Raw genomic sequence first — 19,767 nt, forward strand, 5'->3', positions numbered from 1 at the left:
CATTTTCCCCGTTCGCCGTGCGTGTGGGCTCCTCAAGCAAAAAGGAGAGAGAAAAAAGTTTAGCAAATATTTCCTCCCCGCCTGCGAGAAGAAGAAAAGTGTGTGCGCTTTTACCCTCTTCTCGTGTTCGTGTTTGTGCGTGTGTGCGCGCGCGCGTGTGTGTGTGTGTGTGTGGGAGGGTTGGTGTGTGCCGCAACCCGCGCGGCGCAGGTGACCAACGTCGAGGGCAAAAGTGTGGGCCCGGTTTTTTTTTGCTTTCGGGAGCCCAGTGATGATACCCCAACCCAATCAGGTGAACAGCGTGTTGTCTCAGCCCGGCAGCGAGATGGATACGATGGCGCAGCAACATCAGCAACAGCAACAGCTGCAGCAACAGTACACCAACGCTTCACCGCCCGTTTTCGGCTCCCAGATGGTGGATAAGAACTCCAGCACACCATACACCGATGCAACGCAGGTGAGTGCACCGACCGTGCGTTGTTGCAGCGCCGAGATAATGGTGCATCATACGGTGCTGATAAGCGAACCATCCCCCGGGCTTTCTATGGCCTGTCTGTGGGTGTGTGGGTGTATGCTTATCAGCAGGGACGAAAATGGGCAGCGAGAAACAACTCAACTCACGGGCGCAAACCAAGCGCGTTTGGCAAGGGCTCGGATGCCGCAATCTAATTAATGGCACAACCGATCGTGAGCCGAATGCTGGCCTAGAAAAGGATAATCTTTTGAGGGTTTTTTTTTGGGGGGGCGCATAAAAGGGGCGGCAAAGGCCAGCCAGCCAGCCAGCCAGCCGGTTCGGAACCGGAAATAAATCAAAGCCGCCCGAAACACTGATGGCACATAAATTCGTCCTTTCCTTTGCAAAGGCGAGCGGGCGCGCGGGCGCGCGCGAGCGACCGAAAACCGGCCTTGGCCGCGTCGTTGATCGTTTTGTCACACAGATTTTCCGGTCTCCCTGGTTTGAGGGGGGTGGGGTTTTTTGCCACGTCTCCCAAACGGAACGAGCGCTCATTTTTCGCAGCGTCTCTTTTTGGCAGAACCACCGCAAAGGGGGAACCTTTTTGGCGTCCGCCGGATGCCGGCGAATCGATGCCCATAATTTATATCGTCTAGATTAAAACATAAATTTCCATATTATCTGTGCGGACCGGGTGGGAAAGCTGAGCAGGCAGGGAGAGGGTGCACTCGTCCCACCCTCCCCCCACCCAGCTCATCGTTGTCATCGTTGTTCTGCTGTGGTTGGAGGGTTTTTTGACTTTCTTCATCTTTCTTTTTCGCTTTTCCTTGACTTTCCCGGTCGTTGCGCTTGCCGGGTGGAAAACGATGAGGAGTTTTCTTGTGCACCCTCCATCCACCCTGCCAACGTTTTCACCTTCTTCTTGTGTGACATTTTCCAACACGGACGGTGGCGGACGACGACTACGACGACTGGCCAAACCACGCGCGGCCACGCGGGTTGAGATTTTCGTTTGGTTAAAGTTTTTCCCCCCATCGAGACCACCACGCGGACGAACACGCTTGGTTTACGGGAAAAATTCGCTCCCGCCGGTTCCGGTCGGCGCGTTTGGTCGTGAAAAAAGTTTGCCTGTGTTGTGACTTTTTTTTGTTCCTTCCTGCCTTTCTTCGTCCTTTTATGAAACGGACCGCCACTTTACCTTTTTGGCTGCGTTTCCGCTGTGGGCCATTTTTGCTTCTCTCCCCTGAGTGAATTCCCTTTCTGGCGGTTTTTCTGCACGCGTCTTGTGCGCTTTTCTTACAAACCCTCGTGCGTTTCAGGATGAAATTGCAGCGTGGCGATTCGAGTGCTGCGCGCAAAAAGGATAACGCTTTTCCAGTCTTATCTTTCGCGTGGCCAACGTCTCCATTAGCGCGATAAGGCGTTCGATGAAAGTGCGCGAAAACATTGCGTTAAAATCTAATCAAACGTGCGGGCTCAGGAAACCTTTCTTTTTTTGCCGCTCTGGAGTCCAAATTTAGACTCAAACGGACATTTGCATGCACCGCCGTATATGCTGGTTTGTCGCAATCGAGCCTTTTATCTCGTCGGTCTGAGCATTGGGTGGGGATGTTTTAATCGCTTAACTCTCCTCCTCGACCCTCTCGAAACCGATCCGTGGAGAATTCTTACGCCAAAAGAATACGCCACCGATCTTCGGCGCAAAGGAATCGCGCTGGGCAGTTCTATTTTTTTTGTTTGTTGCTCCATTTTCTCACCACTCGCGTTCGCGTGTGTTCCACCCGCAAAAGATGGTGGAATGAATTATTAAAACCGAATTAAGGATGATGTATTTCGGCGCCGTAGCACTCCTAGCCACCGACGCGGGCGCGTTTTCCGCAATCGAATCGTTTTTGCGTTCACGATGGTTTTCACGCGCACAAACCGGACGTGGCTTTTCTTCGCGTTCGCCCGACGAGTCGTCGTTTTTGTTTTCCACCACCCCGCACGGTTCCGTGTCTGTTTTTCGCTCGCTATTTTATCATTATCGTTTAGCAACGGGCCGTTTTGTGGGGCGGGGAGGGCCCTCGGTGTCGTTAGTTATATTTTCTCGTCGCTTCTTTGCGTCGCGCTAGGCCGATGGGGGGGGGGGGGAGCATTTTTCGGGCAAAAGTGCAAAAGTCCCCGAGCCCACCATCTTCGCCGGCGCCGGCGTTGAAGAAGTGTTAATTGCTTGATAAATACGATCGTTTACCGGGGGTTCGGGAGGCTTCGGAGTGCCCGGAGTGTGCCAGATTGTGCCAAAATTATGCGCGCTCTAAAGAGCGTTTGTTTCTTGTGTTTGTGTGTGGGTGTGTGGGTGGTTTTTTTGTTGCTCTCCTCCATCCATCGCTCCCGCCTTCTTCCTTTACTGGATTCTTTTCCATCGTGGCGCATTTTCTTCCGGCTCCTCTCGGCTCCTTTCGCCTTTTGTCGCGCCGTTCCGTGGGGGGTTTGTTTTCCACCCCCAGGGCGTTGTTTTTATGTCGCCTTTCGCGGAAGCCCAACATTACGGACACCTTTTTCTCCACCCTCCTTCGCTGGCTTTTGTGTTTTTGGCCACCGAACGGGCGTGGTGGTGACGAACTGCCGAAATTCCCTGCGAGCCTTCACGGCCCCGGGAAGTGAGGCTTGCGGGAAAAGCTCGTTGGCACGAAAAGAAAAGAAAACGCAGCCCAGCAGAAGAAGAAAAGAGCACTTTTTTTCCCTGGCGATATTATTCTTCTATGAAATATTTCCGCCAGCAGCGAGTGGCACTCCTTCGGGTTGGCCGAATTTTTCGCATCGCAGACTTCTGGTCTTTGGTCAACAACATGGTGTGGAATGGTTGCCCACGTCTGGCGGCTGGCTGGCTGGCCTTTTGCGCGTGTGTTTGGGGCGTTTTTTTTTGTTTTGTTCGGAGTGTGTTTTCATCCTCAGTTCATCCAACCGCCACGAGGCTCCCAACCCAGCGGTGGTGCTTGTTTCAAGAGCCATTTCGAGCCTCTTAAGACGCCCCAGACGGAGTGTAAATGGACCTCTGCGAAACGGTAGCGATAGCCTAAAGCACCAGCCGCGTACTCAAAAGTCTCAGAAGGCCCCCAGAATAGCCCACCTCAAATCGCACCATAACCCGAACTATCGGGTAAGCTGATTAAGGGGGTTGTTTCGCGGGGAGTGGGGTGTGCATCAGTGCCCTGGGGGTTGAATGAAGAATAAAAAAAAAAAGGGCCCCCAGTAGGCTTGTCGAAGTGGGCGCGCGTTTAAAGCACAACCAAAGCGACGGTTGATAAAGCAAAGAAGCAGCAGCGAGCGAAAAACAAAAACACAAAAACAACAAAACCTCAAGCGGATAAAACCTCGCCCCAGCGGGTGTTGTTGCGGATCGGAAAACAATGGTGACGAAAACAACCACCCTTCACGCGTGTCGGTGTGTGTGTGTGTGTGTGGTTCGTCTAGTCTTATCCAGCAAATAGCAACAAGCCCTCGGGAGCTGCTGCTGCTGTTGCATTCGCGTAAAGCGCGAGCGTGCCAGAGGTGGACCGAAAACGTGATCAGCTCCGTCGTACGTGACTGGATGATTTGTGCTGACCTGCCGCCATGGGGGGGAGGGGGGGGGGGGAAGGAGGTCCGTTCGTATGGAAATCGGCTCCTACTTCTGGACCCCGGGGGGGGGGGGGGGGGGGAGGTTTCAAAGCCGATTAAGCCGAGAAGGGCGAAGGGCGCTCTTGTAAGGGGCTGACTTACAACTGAACAAACCGTGCAAGCGTTTGCGAGCGATTGCGTGCAACACGGCTGCGTGTGTGGGTGCCTTTTTTTTGTTGCCATTTTCGATGGTGTGCATAATTCAACTGCACCCTTCTCGCCCCCTTTCCGAAGGGGCAGGTGTTTGCTCTAAAAATATCACCCCCCCCCCCCAAAGGGCTGTCTAATCTTTCACACTATCTCCAAGGGTTGTGCGGTGGTGTGTGAAATGTTTCATGCAAGTGGATGCGCTTTTGAGATGCGTTCATCGAACTCGCGTTTCGCTAAGCAAAGATCGATCGATTCGCGTACTCGAGAAGCCCTTTACGCGAAAAAGCCAAGCCGTCCGCGGATTCAAGCGACATAAACAGTTTTAAAGCCGGCTCCCATCGACGACGAAGTGGCTTGAGAAAGCAAAAAAAAATGGAGGAGGAAAATCTCATCGCAACGTTATCAGCAGCGCACCCGAGTTGTTGTGGAGAAGCAACCACTTCCCGCTTCGAGTGCTCACAATGGGGGGGGGGGGGGGGGGAGAGTTGGGTCGGAAGGCTTTCGTATCAGAGCAGACATTTAGACGACTTCTCGTAAAGGTCGACACCGGGCCGGTTCTTTTCCGTGGCGTCGTTTTTCCTTCGACTGTTTGCTTTGCCACTTGCCATTCCCGGCTTTCCAGCAGACGGCCACGATGCTCCACGTGCCGAGGACGCCCACCCTGTTTGGGTTGTGACGTAACGCCTGCCGGTGCAGGAGTTTTTCGCAGTTTGACTTTACCCGGGCGCTGTTTACCGCGCCGTCTGAGCGAACGTGCGAACGTCGCGCTGGCCGCGTGCTTCGAATGAACCATCGAACGGGAAAGCAAAAAAAGAAAAAGCGAGCCCCCGGCCCCAGGGTGGAGTGACGCATGCAAACTGACTCAGCTACAGGGTGGTGGGACACGGGTTTCGATTAGAATTAGTTAGAATGTTTTACCGCGGCCGCGTGGAATGGTCGTAGTCGAGGCGAAAAGGTTAATTTCTCCTGGAAAAAGGTATGCATTTTTGCAATCACGAACCACTTTCGGTTGGATTGGGGGGTGGGGTTGGTTGGGAATTGAGATTTAGGGCAGCTTGCGTTCGGTTGTGGGGCACTGTTTGGAAGCAGTCCAATGGGTCGTGGTTGGGATCAGTCGGTCGGTTTGTGAAAGGGCCGTCTTACGACACACACACGTTTGCTTTTTTTTTTCTTTTTCGCCTATTTACCAGCCTAGTTACTAAGTCTGACGTCCGTTTTGGCCGCATTCGTTCGCATCGATGAGCTTGGTGCGACGAAAGCAACAAGAATAATGCAACTCCCTCCGATTGATGACGGCTTTGGGTGGGAAAATAAATTTGCTAACACAAATAGACGACCGGGGGGGAACTGTTAAAAATGTAAAAACAATCACTTTCTCGCGTCAATATGATTGACGGTGAGACGATGACCCCGCGGTTAGTGTCTCCTGGCGTTTGGTTTCTGGTGAATTTCCGGATATCCCTTAATGGGGTTCTATTTTTGAGGGTGCGATAAGTTTTCCTGCGACAATGTGTGCTTTTATCCGTGAAGCGCGTGAAGCACCGCATCCGATTGACTCGACCACTCGTTATCAGTGTTCCGTTTAATGGGTGCCTATATTTTTAGCTCAAACTGACCATTTTACAACTTCCTGCAGGCTGGTTGAATGGGTTGGCAGTTTTTTTTTCTTTTGCAACCGTTGCTGAAGGTAGCGAACGCAGTGACTAATGCAGCTACCTCGGAGAATCCCGTTGTGAAACGCCTCGAAGGTTCTTCGAGTGTCGAGTCGAAGGGAGATGTCCTTCACCTCATTTCCGATGTGCGGTGACTTTGGCGTCCTTTTTTCCGGCCCAGATGTGTGGCCCTTTTGCTCGACTCGCAAGTTCTCGCTTCCACCGTGAACCGAGCATGACTAACCCACGGACGGACAATTGCATCTCTTTGGTTTGGCTTCTCGCAAAAGGCGAGCTCCTTAGGTGAAATAAAACGGAAAAAAACAGAGCGCACACCCCGGGCTGCACAATTGCAGCGCCCTGAGCACGATTGTGGGATTGTTTACACAACAAATCAACCGTAATTTAGTTACACGTAATGGCACTGGGATGTGTTGATGTGTGCTAGATTCGCACGCTGATGTCGCGAATTGTTGGGCGGAGGGTTCATCATCAAACCCAATTGCGTGCTTGGTTACTCGGGTGGAATCAATTTTCTAAGTGTCGCTTGGTCGTAAATGTGCCACCGCTCAAGGACAAGTGGGGGCTGCGAATCGGCACAACGAGGGCGACTTTTTGCGCCGTTTATCTCACCCGGCTGGTGAGCTGATGAGCTAATGATATTTCTTTTTTCCCCTGCGATTTTGCTAAGCTCTCCCGATCGGAATGGGGCGGCCTGCTTTTTTTGCCAATCTGTGTTATCGCTTCCTGCCTCACCTGGGGAATGTGCGTATTTTAATTTTTTATTTAATCAACCCGCCTAAAAACTCACCCAGCGACGCCCGCGGGTTTGGGCTGATTAAAGCCATATTTCGGTTGAAGCTACCGTGCCGGAAGGAAGGTTGCTTATTAAATCGAAGCACCAGCAAGGATCGCAAGGGAAAGCAGCACCCAGGTCCGTGGCTTTCGTGGCCTCCCGGGCGTCCTTTAATGCGCACGACGGTGTTGTGTTCGATGATGGAATTTAATTAAATGATGAAATTTGAAAACTTTCCTTCCGTTGCCGGTCATGATTGCCGTCGTCATCGTCAGCCACCAGCCCCGGGTGCCGTGTTTCGCTTCATAAAATCCCATCGGTTGAAGGTGGTTTTAATCAATGCCACCCGGAAGCGTTATTGAGAAGTTAAAGCCTCACCCAGCGGATTTAAAGGAGGCTTCACCGTCGTTTACGGGCCCGGGCAGCTTCACCGGCTCGAATCGGAGTGGCCAAATTTCCCATTTCCATTACGCGAGGGCGCGCACTCCCCATTTCCGGCCATTATTTACGCAACGTCCCGGCTACTTCTTGCGGCTTCGGTAATATTGGATTAACGTGGGATTTTTGGAGCCCGGCCCTGAAAAACCCCTTTCGTTTTGGGGGGGCTGGTCTGCTGCTCGGGTTTGACGCACGTTTCTAAGCGACTTGCCCGGTCTTGGTCGGGGTTTTTCCTGGAAACCCACGCTCACCCGGTAGTGTCCCTTTTTTCGAGCTGGTGTGGGCGAACTTGGGCGTAACGAAATTAGAAAGCGAGAAGTGCAGCCGGTTTGGAAGGGGGGGCCATTCGTAAGGTAGCGCGGCGATGGATAATCGCCCCGGAATGGGATGAAATCGGAAAACTTGAATTAATCCTCGCAAAGAGGATCACCGTTTCCGTGGCACCCCGTGATGGTGCGGTGCGATTCGTCGAAGGCAAGGCTCGTTTCGGTTCATTCATTCGCTCTGCCAACCGGTCAGATCCTGTCAGGTTTTGCTTGGGTCCAGGGGGGTTTTCTTTCGTGCGACAAATCGACTTCCGGGATTAAGCGCGAAGCACGTTGTCGCCGAAATTAGGGGGCCCTTGAGCAAAGGGAAAACAAAAATAACTTGCAAACAAATTATCCCCAGCACCTGGTGAATGAGAAACGAAAGAGTCCAAAGTCCAAAGCGCGCGAGAGAGAGAGAGAGAGAGAGAAAGGAAAAACTTTTCCATACGCAGCTTTTTCTAACGCGTGTTTCATTCGCAGGATTAATTTTGAAATATATTTAATTTGAGCCACACAAAAAGTGCGGTTTTCCAGATGAGCGCCGGGGGCCGTTCTCTACACCGAAACTGTTCGAAATTAAATATTTTCTTGATCTGAACGAAACCGTCGCCGGAAGCGAGAATAATCCCCGTTTACATCCTTTCCGACCGACCGGGGCTTCGTTCGTTCCCCCTTTTTTTTCGTTCTTTCCTTTTTCTTCGGTGGTTTTTTTTGTGCTCTTCTCCCTAGTCCCTCGTCGTATTATCACATGCCCTGCTGGCGGGGCCAGATCCCTGTGGCACCATGCCTGTCAGTTGGACTTTTCTTCGTTCGTATTAGATTACACTTTTCCAAATTGAAATCCGTCTGATGAAGATGACGGCCGCTGCGTGCCGTGAATGATAATAAACTCGCCCGGAGCAGGCTCGCATCTCGTTTGGCATGGTGAGCTTTAGAGCAGCGAGCGCGTTCGCGTTGTTTCATTGTTGCAGTTATTTCGCAATTAAGTTCGTTCGCAAGCCACGGCTGTTTAGGAAGGTTGGCCCCCCCCCCCCCTTTTGAGCCAACCTTTTTCGTCCGAGAGCTGACCGCGAGTTGACCACTTTGTGGGCGCGTAATTTGGTTGTAATTAATTGAATAATTTCTCAGCTTCGGCAGGTTTATCCGGTGCCCTGCGGTGCGTCCATCGCTCTCGTCCTCGCGCGTGTACGCCAGCACACATACATGGCCCGGTCCGTCCCCTTCTGCGATCCGCCGCATATCTCCGCCCTCTTCGCATGGAAAATGGCCTCGCTGGCGCCGCGACTCATCGCGGAGTGGTGCGTGATTCGATTAAGATGGCCGACGGTGGCTCCCGAACGCGCCCGGCGGGATGCCAAATGCTGCGGAATAATAATAATTTAACAACACGCAACCGTCTCCCGTGCCACCCACTGCCCGTTCCCCGTGCCCGTGCCTGCCGATGATTGACCGGCGGGATAATTTATCATCGTGTGCGTGCGTGACGAGGCGTGGGGGGTGGTCGTCGTCGTCGTCGTCCTCGTCGTACCCAAGCGCAAGGTGTGCAGCTGAAGGGCGTTCAAGAAAAAAAAAGGACCCTCTCCCCAAAGGGTGGGTGGCCGGGAGAAATAATCAGCGAACGGAGGCGAAAACAAAAACGAAAAACAAACGCAAAAAAAAAAAACATCATGCAAAGGAAAAGCACCGAAAAAGGATGCGGCATCGAGAGAGCGGCCGTGACGCGATCAGAAGAAACGGCGTGACTGGAGAAAAAGCAACAACAGAAATGCTTGGCACATCGCGTTACCGGACGAGAGTGGAGCAGTGGGCATCGGATAAACAGGACGGCTGTGGGTGTGGGAGAAGAATGTGTGTGAGTTGAGATCAAAAAACGAATGCCCCGCGATGAAATCGGCAAATCTGGGACGACGTCAAAACGACCATGAAACTAGGCACACATGGCCGGCACAGGATGACTGGCCGGGAACGGCCGAAAACCGGATGATGGGAACGAGCCCGATGGTTTTCGTTTTTGACAGAATCGGAAAAATCGATAAGCCTTGCTTTTTTTTTTGCTGCCTCTCGCCCTTTTGGAGAGGTCCTTTGGGGGAGGGAGATTTGTGCCATCACGGTTTCGGATAACGTGGAAGCGGATAAAGCGTTGAAAAATTGTAGCCCTTTGCCGGCTTATTCTGGCATTTGTTTAAGTCAGTTTTATCCTTTCTCGGTGGTCTATCCTTTTTGTGCCGTGCCTAGGGAATTAGCTCCAGCCCTAAGAGCTGCTCGATAGTGGCGATATAAATTGCCTTTGCGTCTCGAGCGCGCAGGACTCTGAGGCACCCTTTTTTTTTGTTTCAAGCCACATCCATCCTTCGTTACGCTTTAAATGAACGATCTGGGCGCGTGTGGGCGACTCTAGTAAAGGCGGCATAAATATTCCACAACTCGCCCACGCCGAATGGAGACGCCTGGTGGGTGTTTAAAAACCGCGGCTTACGAATACGCCGATTACAGAAGGAGTCACCGGGCTCACGTTCCGTGGCTAAAGTTGGCCAACTCGGACGAATTTTCTTCACCCGAAACCCGGGTGGAGATGAAAAATTGGCATACGCAATTTATCGCATTAATGCCCGGTGGGTCGGTGGGCCGGCGGAACGAAAAAAAAAACATCCCCCCCGAGCGCCCCGAATCTGAATAATCATCATTAATCTTCCTCATCGACATCCTTCAAGCGTGGCCCTCGTGTCCGAAGAGTGCCCTTTCGCTTTTCTTTTGCTCCGGGTCTGGCTTTTCGATCATGATTGTGCCGATTTTCCGTACTTCCGGTACACTTGCCCGTCGCTTAGTGTGTTTCGGGGATTCTGACGCTGGTCGCACAAAATAATATAATATTTTCCTCCGCGTGGATGTGTGCATGTGAACCACCGGCCGCGGTGGGGGGTGAGTTTTCCCATTTTGAGGTTTCCCAGTGCGCGGGGCATGAATGCTATTTCATCGAAAAATTCCTTCTGCTCACGTTCCATTTGGGGCGGTTTTTCCTTGGTTGCGGGTGGGGTTTTGGGTCGCGCGTGAAGTGATTTTCTTTGCGCTTTTGCCGCCGCTCGGTTGAATGACTTCCTTGCGGTGGGTATTGAGCGGTGGGCGAGAAGAAAAGCAATAAAAAAAAATCATTCTCTCCCACCCACCCATAAAGGAACCGAGAACCAAAGAAGCCAAGGATAGAGATGTCCTGGGGTGTTTTTTTTTTGCTCTCTCTCTCTCTCTCCTGGTGACAAGGCGGTGGCGACGGCCCTCGGTTTATGGTTTGTTAATTTTGCTCCCGCCCAACCGGGGCACACTTCAAACGCTTGCGCTCGCGTTGCCTTATCAATCGGCACATTCCAGGGAATTTCGGTCAGCCGGTTGTTGTTGACATTCATCGATACGAAAGCCAAAACCACTCACCCAGAAGCGTGTCCCTTTTTTTGTGTGTGTGTCGTTGTCGTGGCAAATGGGGAAAGCAGAAGGAGCGATCACTTTGACGTGCCGTTGCACGTACATCGACCGGCGATTGATTGCGATTCCGTTCCCTTTTTGTGTGGGCGAGGGACTTTGCTTTCGCCTACCGCTGGGGGGAAAAAAAAGCCCCACCTCGACGGCGAGAATAAATCCCGCACAGCAGCCCCATCGCAATAAAACATTTTCATCCGTTTTTATTTTTTAACGATGAACTACGCGCGCCGCAAGCCAGGGGGCAAAGTGATGTGAAGGCATCCTGGATCCGGATCGTGGGATTCCTAGCGGGGTTTCGCAAGTTCGCATGCACGCAAGAAAGAATCGCATCGAATTTTCACCCTGGCCGTTAAACCGTGTTCCACTGAGGGTGGGTTTCAGGACGAAACTCAACGGGTGTGTTTTGTGGCGGAGGCAAAAAAAAAGGCGCAACCTTTTGTCTCTCACGCGCGGTGGGCTTCCGGGAAAAAGAAACTTCCGGTCGCATTATAAACGAAACCGGAACGCGCCCGGTGGAGGTGAAGCAAATTCGAATTTTCATTTGAAAGTAAAATAAAATTGGCCATAAAAATGAAATAAAAATGTGCCCCGCGTGTCGTGCGAATGCGCTAACGCGAAACGAGCCGAAAACGGTTGTGGGACGGGAAAATCCGCCCGAGACCGGCAAGGAATGCCCGATGTTTTTGGGGGCGCCCATTTCCCGAGCCCGCACGGATTAGATCACAGGCCGGCGAACGTCTCCGGTGCGGTTTGGTGCTGGAAAATGGAAAATCCTATTTGGGTTTATCACTTTCGGGACCGGCGATCTTCGCTCTCTCTCTCTCTCTTTCTCGCTCTCTCTCTCTTTCGGTGTGGAAAACGGCTCGTTTTGCTGCCTGGTTGGTTGTATTTTTTTTGTTTGTTCGTTTATTCCCTTCCATCGACGTGATTTTCCATCGGCCAGCCGGGCAGCAATCCGAATCTGGTTTAGTCAAATGAAGAAAAGCGCACCACGGGTGAAACGATGGGAGCAAAATAAAACCGGTTCCAAACCGGCGCAGGGATCGGGAAAAAAACCCGGCTACGATGGTGGCAAAGGAAAATGTATGGTTAATTTAATTTCGTTTGATTTTTCTCTCGCTCATTTTCCGTGCGATGGACGGACGAGGTTCGCGTCTCGAGCAGCGGGAAATCGCTGACGCGCCCTTACGTCCGGGTCCTGTGGAACAAGCGTGTCGAAATCTTTTCGTTTTAGCCGCTTTTCCGGCTTCATTTTCTTCGTTTTCTTTTGCTTGGACCACCCATTGCCCGATCACAATCCATTCGCTGGGTGGTTCGGTGGATTGGCCTTTTGCAGGTCGTGACGCTTTCGGGTTCAAAGAAATTCCGTCTACTTTCCTGCTGAAAATAAGTGCGAGAGAGCAAGAGAGAGAGAGAGAGAGAGAGAGAGAGAGAGAGAGAGAGAAAGAGCAAGTCTTCCTGTTCACGCGATGGAAAAAGGAAGGCGTGAAAGGTATTAAAAATGCAATTTCGAATTATATTCTCGATAGCCGGGTTTAATTTCAACGATCGTAAACACCAATTTCAGTTGCTTCCGGATCCTCGGGTCCTTAGGCTGGCTGGCGAAAGAAGAAGAAGAAGAAGAAGAAAAGTGCTTTATTTAAATCATACCGGATGCATAAAGGACATTTCAGGACTCGCTTTTCTTTGCGGGGGTTGTTTTTCTTCTTCTTCTCCATCGCTGCTATTGCGAGGGAAGCGATGAACACTTTTTCATTTCGTTCAAATTCAATTCAATCTCCTCCTCGCTGGTTTTGCTGGTTTTCGTTTTCCAAACCCCCAAAACACCCCGGGTGTTGTTTCCGCTCATCGGCACCTTTGGTTGAATGGAGTTTTCCTTTCACTCTATACATAAGAACACCCGTCTTCAGGTGGGCCAGCGAGTGAATGCTCGGGCGCTCGTGTCGTGCCAAAAATGGTGCTAAAAATGATTGAAATCTGCTTTCCACGGCATGGCGAAAACGGAAGCGCACACACACACACATACACACGAGACGGCTGTCTTCCCCGCGTGTTTCAGGGTGCTTTTTTTGTGTGCCCATTCTCCGGCCGGTTTTGTTCTCACCCACCGCCTCCGAACAATAAACACTCCATCATTCGGTTTTATTTCGAAACGGGGTCCTTTTTTTGTTGTTGTTGCAAATGTGTGGCGCTTCTTTTCTTGCGAGTCCTTTTCCGCATGGACGAGAATAATCGTCCCTCCAGCTGGCCCCCAATGGTTGTTGGCCACCCCTTCGCCTCTTAGCATCGACGCCGACGACTTAGGGCTTCATTTGTTGGCTACCGCTTTCACTTTCGATGATGTGTGCCGTAATCAAAAATATAAAAATATGAAGCGAAATATCTGGCAACATCTGACAGCCGTGGACGTGGCGGTCGACTTTGGAGGGCCGGCCGTGGAGAAAAAAGGGGCCGACGTGGTCGATTTTTCCCGCCCGACCCTTCCCGGGGTTTGCGCTTTCCGGGTTTTCGCTCGCGCGTCGGAATTTGTTTTTTGTTTTTGCAGGCGTGAGCACGAAATAAACATATTCCACTCGGCGCACGAGCCAGGCGACGGTTTATCACACGCTCCCGGAATTTGTCATTTTCCACGGCCCGAACGGCCCGAACAGTTCCGTGGCCCGTCTATTTTGACGATTTGTCTCATTTATTGGATCAATAGTGCGAGGCCGAAGACCGCCCGCACGGAATGACTTCTTACTTGCCTCCACAAGGTGACTGCGACGAGTGGCCGAAGCCGCGATGCCGCCTGATAGCGGCCAGACATGGAATGGCATATCGTGCGAGCGCGCGCCCGCGCTTGGGTAAATAGTAATAAATTTTTCCCTCCCAGCCAGTGTGGCCCCTGTGATGGGGTGGTTTTTTTGTTTCTGGGGGAAGGAAAAATAACACGTCGTGTGATACGGCGAAAGGACACCCGCAAAAGGACGATGCACCGCGACTGGCACGAAGGCGGGGATCGTTGCTTTTTCTTCGCAAACTTTTCGGGCGTTGGAAAAGTTCGGGCGCGGTATTTTGGGGCGCTGCTCTGTAGCTGGCTGGCTGGGGTTTTCCCGGGTGCGCTTCTCGGTGACATACAACGTGACGATTTCACTCGACGATGACGATCAAGATAGGGGACGAGCTCGTTTGGCCCTCCGCGAAAGGAGTGCCACCGGCGTCGAGAGGCCGTCGCATTCGCGGGCAAAACTGGAATTCGCCATCCCCTTTTCTGGGAAAATAAAATCGAAACACTTTCATAATTTGTTCTATATATCTTGTGCGCGTGTTTTTCTTTTTCCTTTCCTTCCACCGAGCGCTCGAGCCGGTCCGGTTTGCCGCACCTGCGAGAGAGGAGGGGGTTTTGGATTTTTGGAGCTGCCGTTATTTTTGCCTTCCATTACGAGCTGCCGGGAAAGCGTCCGTCCGGAGCTTCCGTTCGCTTGTCTGGCCGCGCCGTAAGCCGAGCGCACGTTCCTTGCACTCTTCCGAGGGAAAACCCATGCTCAAAGAAGCGAATAGAGCAAGGATTCGGTGAGGAGTCAGTGAGCGTGAGAGAGAGAGAGAGAGAGAGAGAGAGAGAGAGATAGCGAAAAAGAACGGAAGCTTAATTCCAACTATTCGTTATCCTACCGCACCACAACCAACCGTGGCTTCCCCGCAATTCGCTTCGGGGAAAGTTTACAAATTACACCGAAAACTTTTGCTTCTGCTCGATATTCGCCCCCAAAATCCGGCCGCCTGGGTGGGATTTGGTGGAGTTTTGTCCCCCTTCGAGAGGCGCCGGCAAGGACACACGAGGCACATCCGGAGGCACATCGTTTGCATGCCATGGATCATTCAATCATGCCCGCTGGGTGGGTTTTGGTGGGTGCGCGCGCGCGCGTGGGATCGATGTTTTTGTGTGCCGCTCGAGGCACTCACGAGGCTTCTTGAAGCGTTTTCTCGCGCTTTTCACGGCTTGGGATTTTCCCCCTGCTGCTGCTGCTGCTGCTGTCGGGCAACCGGGATACCGGGAAAACCGGAAGTGCCACCGAAAGTGCCACGAGGTAGAGCAGGAGTGGGGAAGTAAAATTGAAAACATAAAGTAGAAACAAACACCGTCACGGGGGGGGGGGGGGGAGGGGAGGGGGCCCTAAGGACATACTGACACGTAACGCGAGGGCTGGCTATAAAAGATAATGAAGAAAAATAAAACAATCGACTAAAGGTGGGTGTGATGGGCGGAGAAAACAAGGGAGAGAGAAAAGTTTTTCATATTTTCCGATTTTCCCATCGATTAACGAGGCTGCTGTGCATGTGTATGTGTGTGTGCTCGGTCCGCCGTAAGGACTCGTTGAGGGAGGAGTGTGACGAAAAAAAAGAAACGAGAAAAAAAAATAGAAAGAAGGGAAATAAAACCAGGCGACATAAAAATTCCTGCTTTTCCGCGGGCCAGGAATGCCATTCGCGCGGCCGGGCCGGCGTTCGAGTTTTCCCGAGTTTTCCCATTTTCCAGGCATCAATCGTGTGGCCAGGCGCCAGGACGAGTGTGGGAGTGAAAGTTTTGTTATTTGCCGGTTAAGTCGCGCCGAGCAGAGCGGGAACCCTTCCCTCCCACAACCCTCCCCATCCCCCTGAACGATGACAACGACGACGACGACGACGACGACGACGACCGGAAACGACCCCTTTTCGATATCACGGAGATAACGAAGAATGCGGGAACGAAATTAGGTTTCGGTAGGCAAAGCATCACGACACGGGCCTGAATGGGTTTTGCGGTGCGGTATGTGGTGAAGAAGACAACGACACAGGACGCCGAGGCCGAGAACGACGAGAGGACGACTTTGGCCACGATTGTTGACATCATTGACATGATATTTTGCTGCCGCAGCGTCTTCGGGGCGGTCTTTGATGGTTTTCCCTTCCGGTTTTGGGGGAGGGAAAGCAAAAAGGACCTTCTTCGTCCCTTCTCTCTCTCTCTCTCTCTCTCTCTCTCGCTGTTCTTTGTATGCTATTTGCACCAACGATACACGCCACAACCGATAACCGTTTGGTACGGGGCTGCCAATGGGTTTTTGGCTTGGTTCTAGCACGCGGAAAAGCGAACATATTCGAGGGGGCGAATTTTTGCTGCGGGAATGTGACCGGGTGTCGACGAATTCGGCACGACCCCAGCGGTCCTTTTTTTCCGGTGGGTCCACGAAAATCAATACGCACCCGCTCCTTAGCCGTCGGTGCGCTTTTTCGCCGGGAAAACAGCTGAAGGGCCACCACCGAGGAATTGGGCAATTTTTCACTCGCGCCTCCAGTGGGGGTGAAAATTCCCGAACCCCCCAGGCGATGGATGGACGCTCCAGAAAAAACACACAGGACTTCCGGTGAAAGAAAAAATAAACTGGCGCAGAAAATAAAACACACCCCAATGGGGCCAATTTTCGCCCCCCCGCCTTGAGCGGACGATGAAAACGAAACGCAATGCGTCGGTTAACCGAAAAGTAATTGGCGGACAGGTTGAGTGAAGTATGGCCGTTTGGGTTCACCCTCGGATGCGCTGGGTAATGCGGTCGTTTCCGGTCGGAAAAGTGTGCCAGTTGTAACGAATGTAACAGCCTCAAAACTGCGCTTCACCCGAACCAAACGGGTGATGAATTCTTGCAGGAACGGAACAATCCCGACAAACAGCGACCCATTTCCCGGACATTTTCCACACCCATCGCTCGCTCTCACTCACTTTTCGCGTGGCTTCTTCCGGGTGGCTCCAGGGCACACGGCGAGGCACTTGCATTCGAGGAAGGCGATATTCCAATCGCATGGAAAAGCAAATATTTGCTCTAGCATTCAGTTCTAGCGCTCCCTCGCGTCTGTTTATTTTCCCTCCGTTGCCGTTGCTGGGCCATCGCTGGTAAAGCGGTGGAACTTTTTCGCTGGCTTTCATTATTGTTCGATGGCGTTTTGGGGTCGGGTGCGTGTTGGGGTGCTTGCAACCCCTACCGCGAAAGGGCAGCCACACGTGTGTGTGTCTGTGCGAGCTGAAGTCATGAAATCCAACTTCCACGTGGGGCTCGAAGGAAAAACATTCAATCCTTCTGCCACCATTCGTGTGCCGTCTCCCAGCGTATGACACCGCATGCGAGAGAAAGTCCTTCGTGTGTGGGCGATTGGGCGATTGGGATGGGTTCACATTGTCCTTTTTCCCTTTCGGTTGGTGGGGAAGAACCCGGGTTTTTCGTTTTGCGGCCGGAAGAAGGATATGATCTGCCTGCGGTGGGTGACCTCCCACCCACTCGGGAAAGGAGGGTTTTTTTTTGGCCACCACCCATTCGCCCGTTCGGTGGAAGGGTGAATATATGAAAATATCGGAGTGTGTTATTCTTCCGGGCAACCCGAGAAAAACTGCACGCACGAGCGAGATTGAAAGGGAAAAGGAATATATATGTATTTCCGGCAGAGCAAACACGACGCCCGTGGAAAACTATGACACAGCCCGGAACCGGTGCCGGTCCCGGAATGCCCACCGTACAACGGATTCGACTGTTCGGGGCAGGTTTTTCACCATTGCAGACGACAAAGTTTTCCCGCTGGGTGTTTATCAACATTGATATTAAGTAGTGCTTTTGTTTAGCGAGATCATACCCCGGGGCCGCCGGGTGCTGCATTCGTAAGCGGGGGGATGGAAAAGCGCGTTGGTTGGGAAAGCGTGGTATGAAGGAAAATCAAAACTTTTCGATTGGATTGCGCTTATTGAATGAATGCGCCTGCACAGGGGGTGACGGCCCCGGGGCCGAGTTTTCATCGACGAGATGTAGTTACACCGACGGAATGGAATGCCGCATTTTTGTAGTAGTCGGTCGGTAGGGAAATTGCTTCAGTTTGTATTGTTGCGTCTTCGTCTGCCGAGTGGAGTGTTTCATCATTATTTTAGCAAGCGGTTCTGTTTGTCAGGACTCCTTCCGTTGGCAGCGACTAAAGGAGTTGAATGGGTTCGCTTCTCCGTGAACATGATGTAAGTTTACGGCTCAACTGAAATGAATTCGTGATGGAAGTGCAGAGCCAATTGTGGTGCTTTTCTGCCTTTAAAATATGTTCCAATATGCAAAATCAAACTGTAACTCGCTGAACCCGTGAACCATGACGGCTCGAACGGTTGCTTCTGTGACCCGGCAACATTTTAAACAAGTGCCTCGTTTCACACTGGAACGCCTCGAAAGGCTTCATCTTCCTGTTGCTGGTTCACTCGTGAACCTTCGCTTGCAGCCGACTCGGAAGCCGGAAATGGTTTCTTTTGCCAATCGCTTCCGGTTCGAGTGCGTGCCGAGCCTTCGGAAGACCCGGTTGGGTGTCACTCTTCGCTTGAGCCTTTGCTTAGCCCTCCGAACGCGCGCCTCGAGAGCCTCCGGATCATTTATTATCTATCTCCGTGAATCTCATGAATACAAAATTCACTTTCCGCGTGTTGCGCCGGCCTTCGCGGATCCTGGCGATAGGCAAAACTTTTTCGCAGATAATTTTAGCCGAGCTGCTCGTTTTTTTTTGTTGTTGTTGCGCGCTTTCTTTTGGGTGCGGCTCGTTTGCAGCTGTCTGCTGTGTGTTGCACTCTCGGCATTCGTGTGGCGTAAAAGGAAGGCAAAGTAAAGGGGCCCATAAAATAAGCGGCCGAATGCCCTTTTGGATGATCTCCTTCTCCCAGGGCGGCTAACGCTATTTCGAGTGATTTAGGACGTGCGGTGTGAAGCATCCGTTCTGATCTCACACACAAATACACATATCCATTTCCTATTCTCAAAGGTCTATGGACCAACCGATCGCCAACTGGAGCGAGTGTGAATAATTCGATTCCCTCGAGTCCATATCTAATAAAATAAAAATCATTCAATTTTATTTGATTCCTTACGTGGTGGGTTTTTCCTGTTTTCCTCCCATCGTTTTTCCTGGCACTTTCCAAGAAGCAGGAACCATCCCACACACCAAGAGCCACGAACTTTCGCGTGGTCCTGCTGCCCTTTCCGAAGGGTGCCTTCCACGTGCGTTGCGTGCGTGAGGTCGCGCTTTTTGGCGTTCTGCGCTAACTGACTTCTAACGTTCTCGATCTAATCGTTTCGGCCGTCTGCCCTTCGGGCGGTGAAGCATCCTGCCCGTAAGGCAACCCAGCGCAACGGTTCGGTGAAGCTTCAAGCTTTTATCATTATTGCATTATCGATGAAGCGCGAACGAGGCGAAAAGGGGAGCTTAAATGAATTATAAATAAAAATAAACACACTCACCGGAATTATCCTGCCGCTGTGGGAAGGAGACCTTTTGCGTGGGCCGAACAACAACAACGACGACGGCCACAACAAAGTAAAAGAGGCAACACAAGGGAGGATTCGCCGCTGTTCGTGTCGAATCAATTCGAGCCCGGGCGATGGCAAGACGAGCATTTGACGCAATCGGTAGCTGCCGCCGTGGAATCGGAAAATGGGAAGCGCTTTCGAGAATGTGTTTTGCTCGCGCGCCTCTCCCTCCATTCGAAGCCCGAAACATTATCATCAACATAAGCCCATCACCATCAACCGGGGGCGTTTTTTTGTGGGTGAGCTAATCGAAGCGCCTCGTTCCGGTGGCGGGAACATAAAGCAACACGAGCGGTATAAAATAAGTAAGCGAGTGGGGAAGCGAAAAACGTAAACTTTCGATGCGCCTGCTGAGGGGGCAACCCGGGGGCGCAGCATATAACATAAACTTTGCCAAACCAAACCGACCGACAGCGGCCAGCCTGGAGTTGGGCGAGGAGTTTATTTTATGCTTCTTTTTTTTTTGGGTTTTTTTTTGCGCCTCTTTTTCTCGTGTGTGTCTTGTTGGAACAATCCGAGCCGG

General features: G+C 51.9%; 1 protein-coding gene across 1 annotated transcript in view; it reads left to right on the forward strand.

Annotated features, from left to right (window-relative positions):
- Positions 1-271: 271 nt before the first annotated feature.
- LOC128726786 (myb-like protein Q) overlaps positions 272-19,767 on the forward strand; it is a 90,687-nt gene continuing 71,191 nt past the window's right edge. The window contains exon 1 of the mRNA XM_053820614.1: positions 272-457. Within this exon, the coding sequence (XP_053676589.1) occupies positions 272-457 (186 nt within the window). The remainder of the gene's footprint in view (positions 458-19,767) is intronic.

Source organism: Anopheles nili, chromosome 3 (assembly GCF_943737925.1).
Source record: "Anopheles nili chromosome 3, idAnoNiliSN_F5_01, whole genome shotgun sequence".
NCBI lineage: Eukaryota > Metazoa > Arthropoda > Insecta > Diptera > Culicidae > Anopheles > Anopheles nili.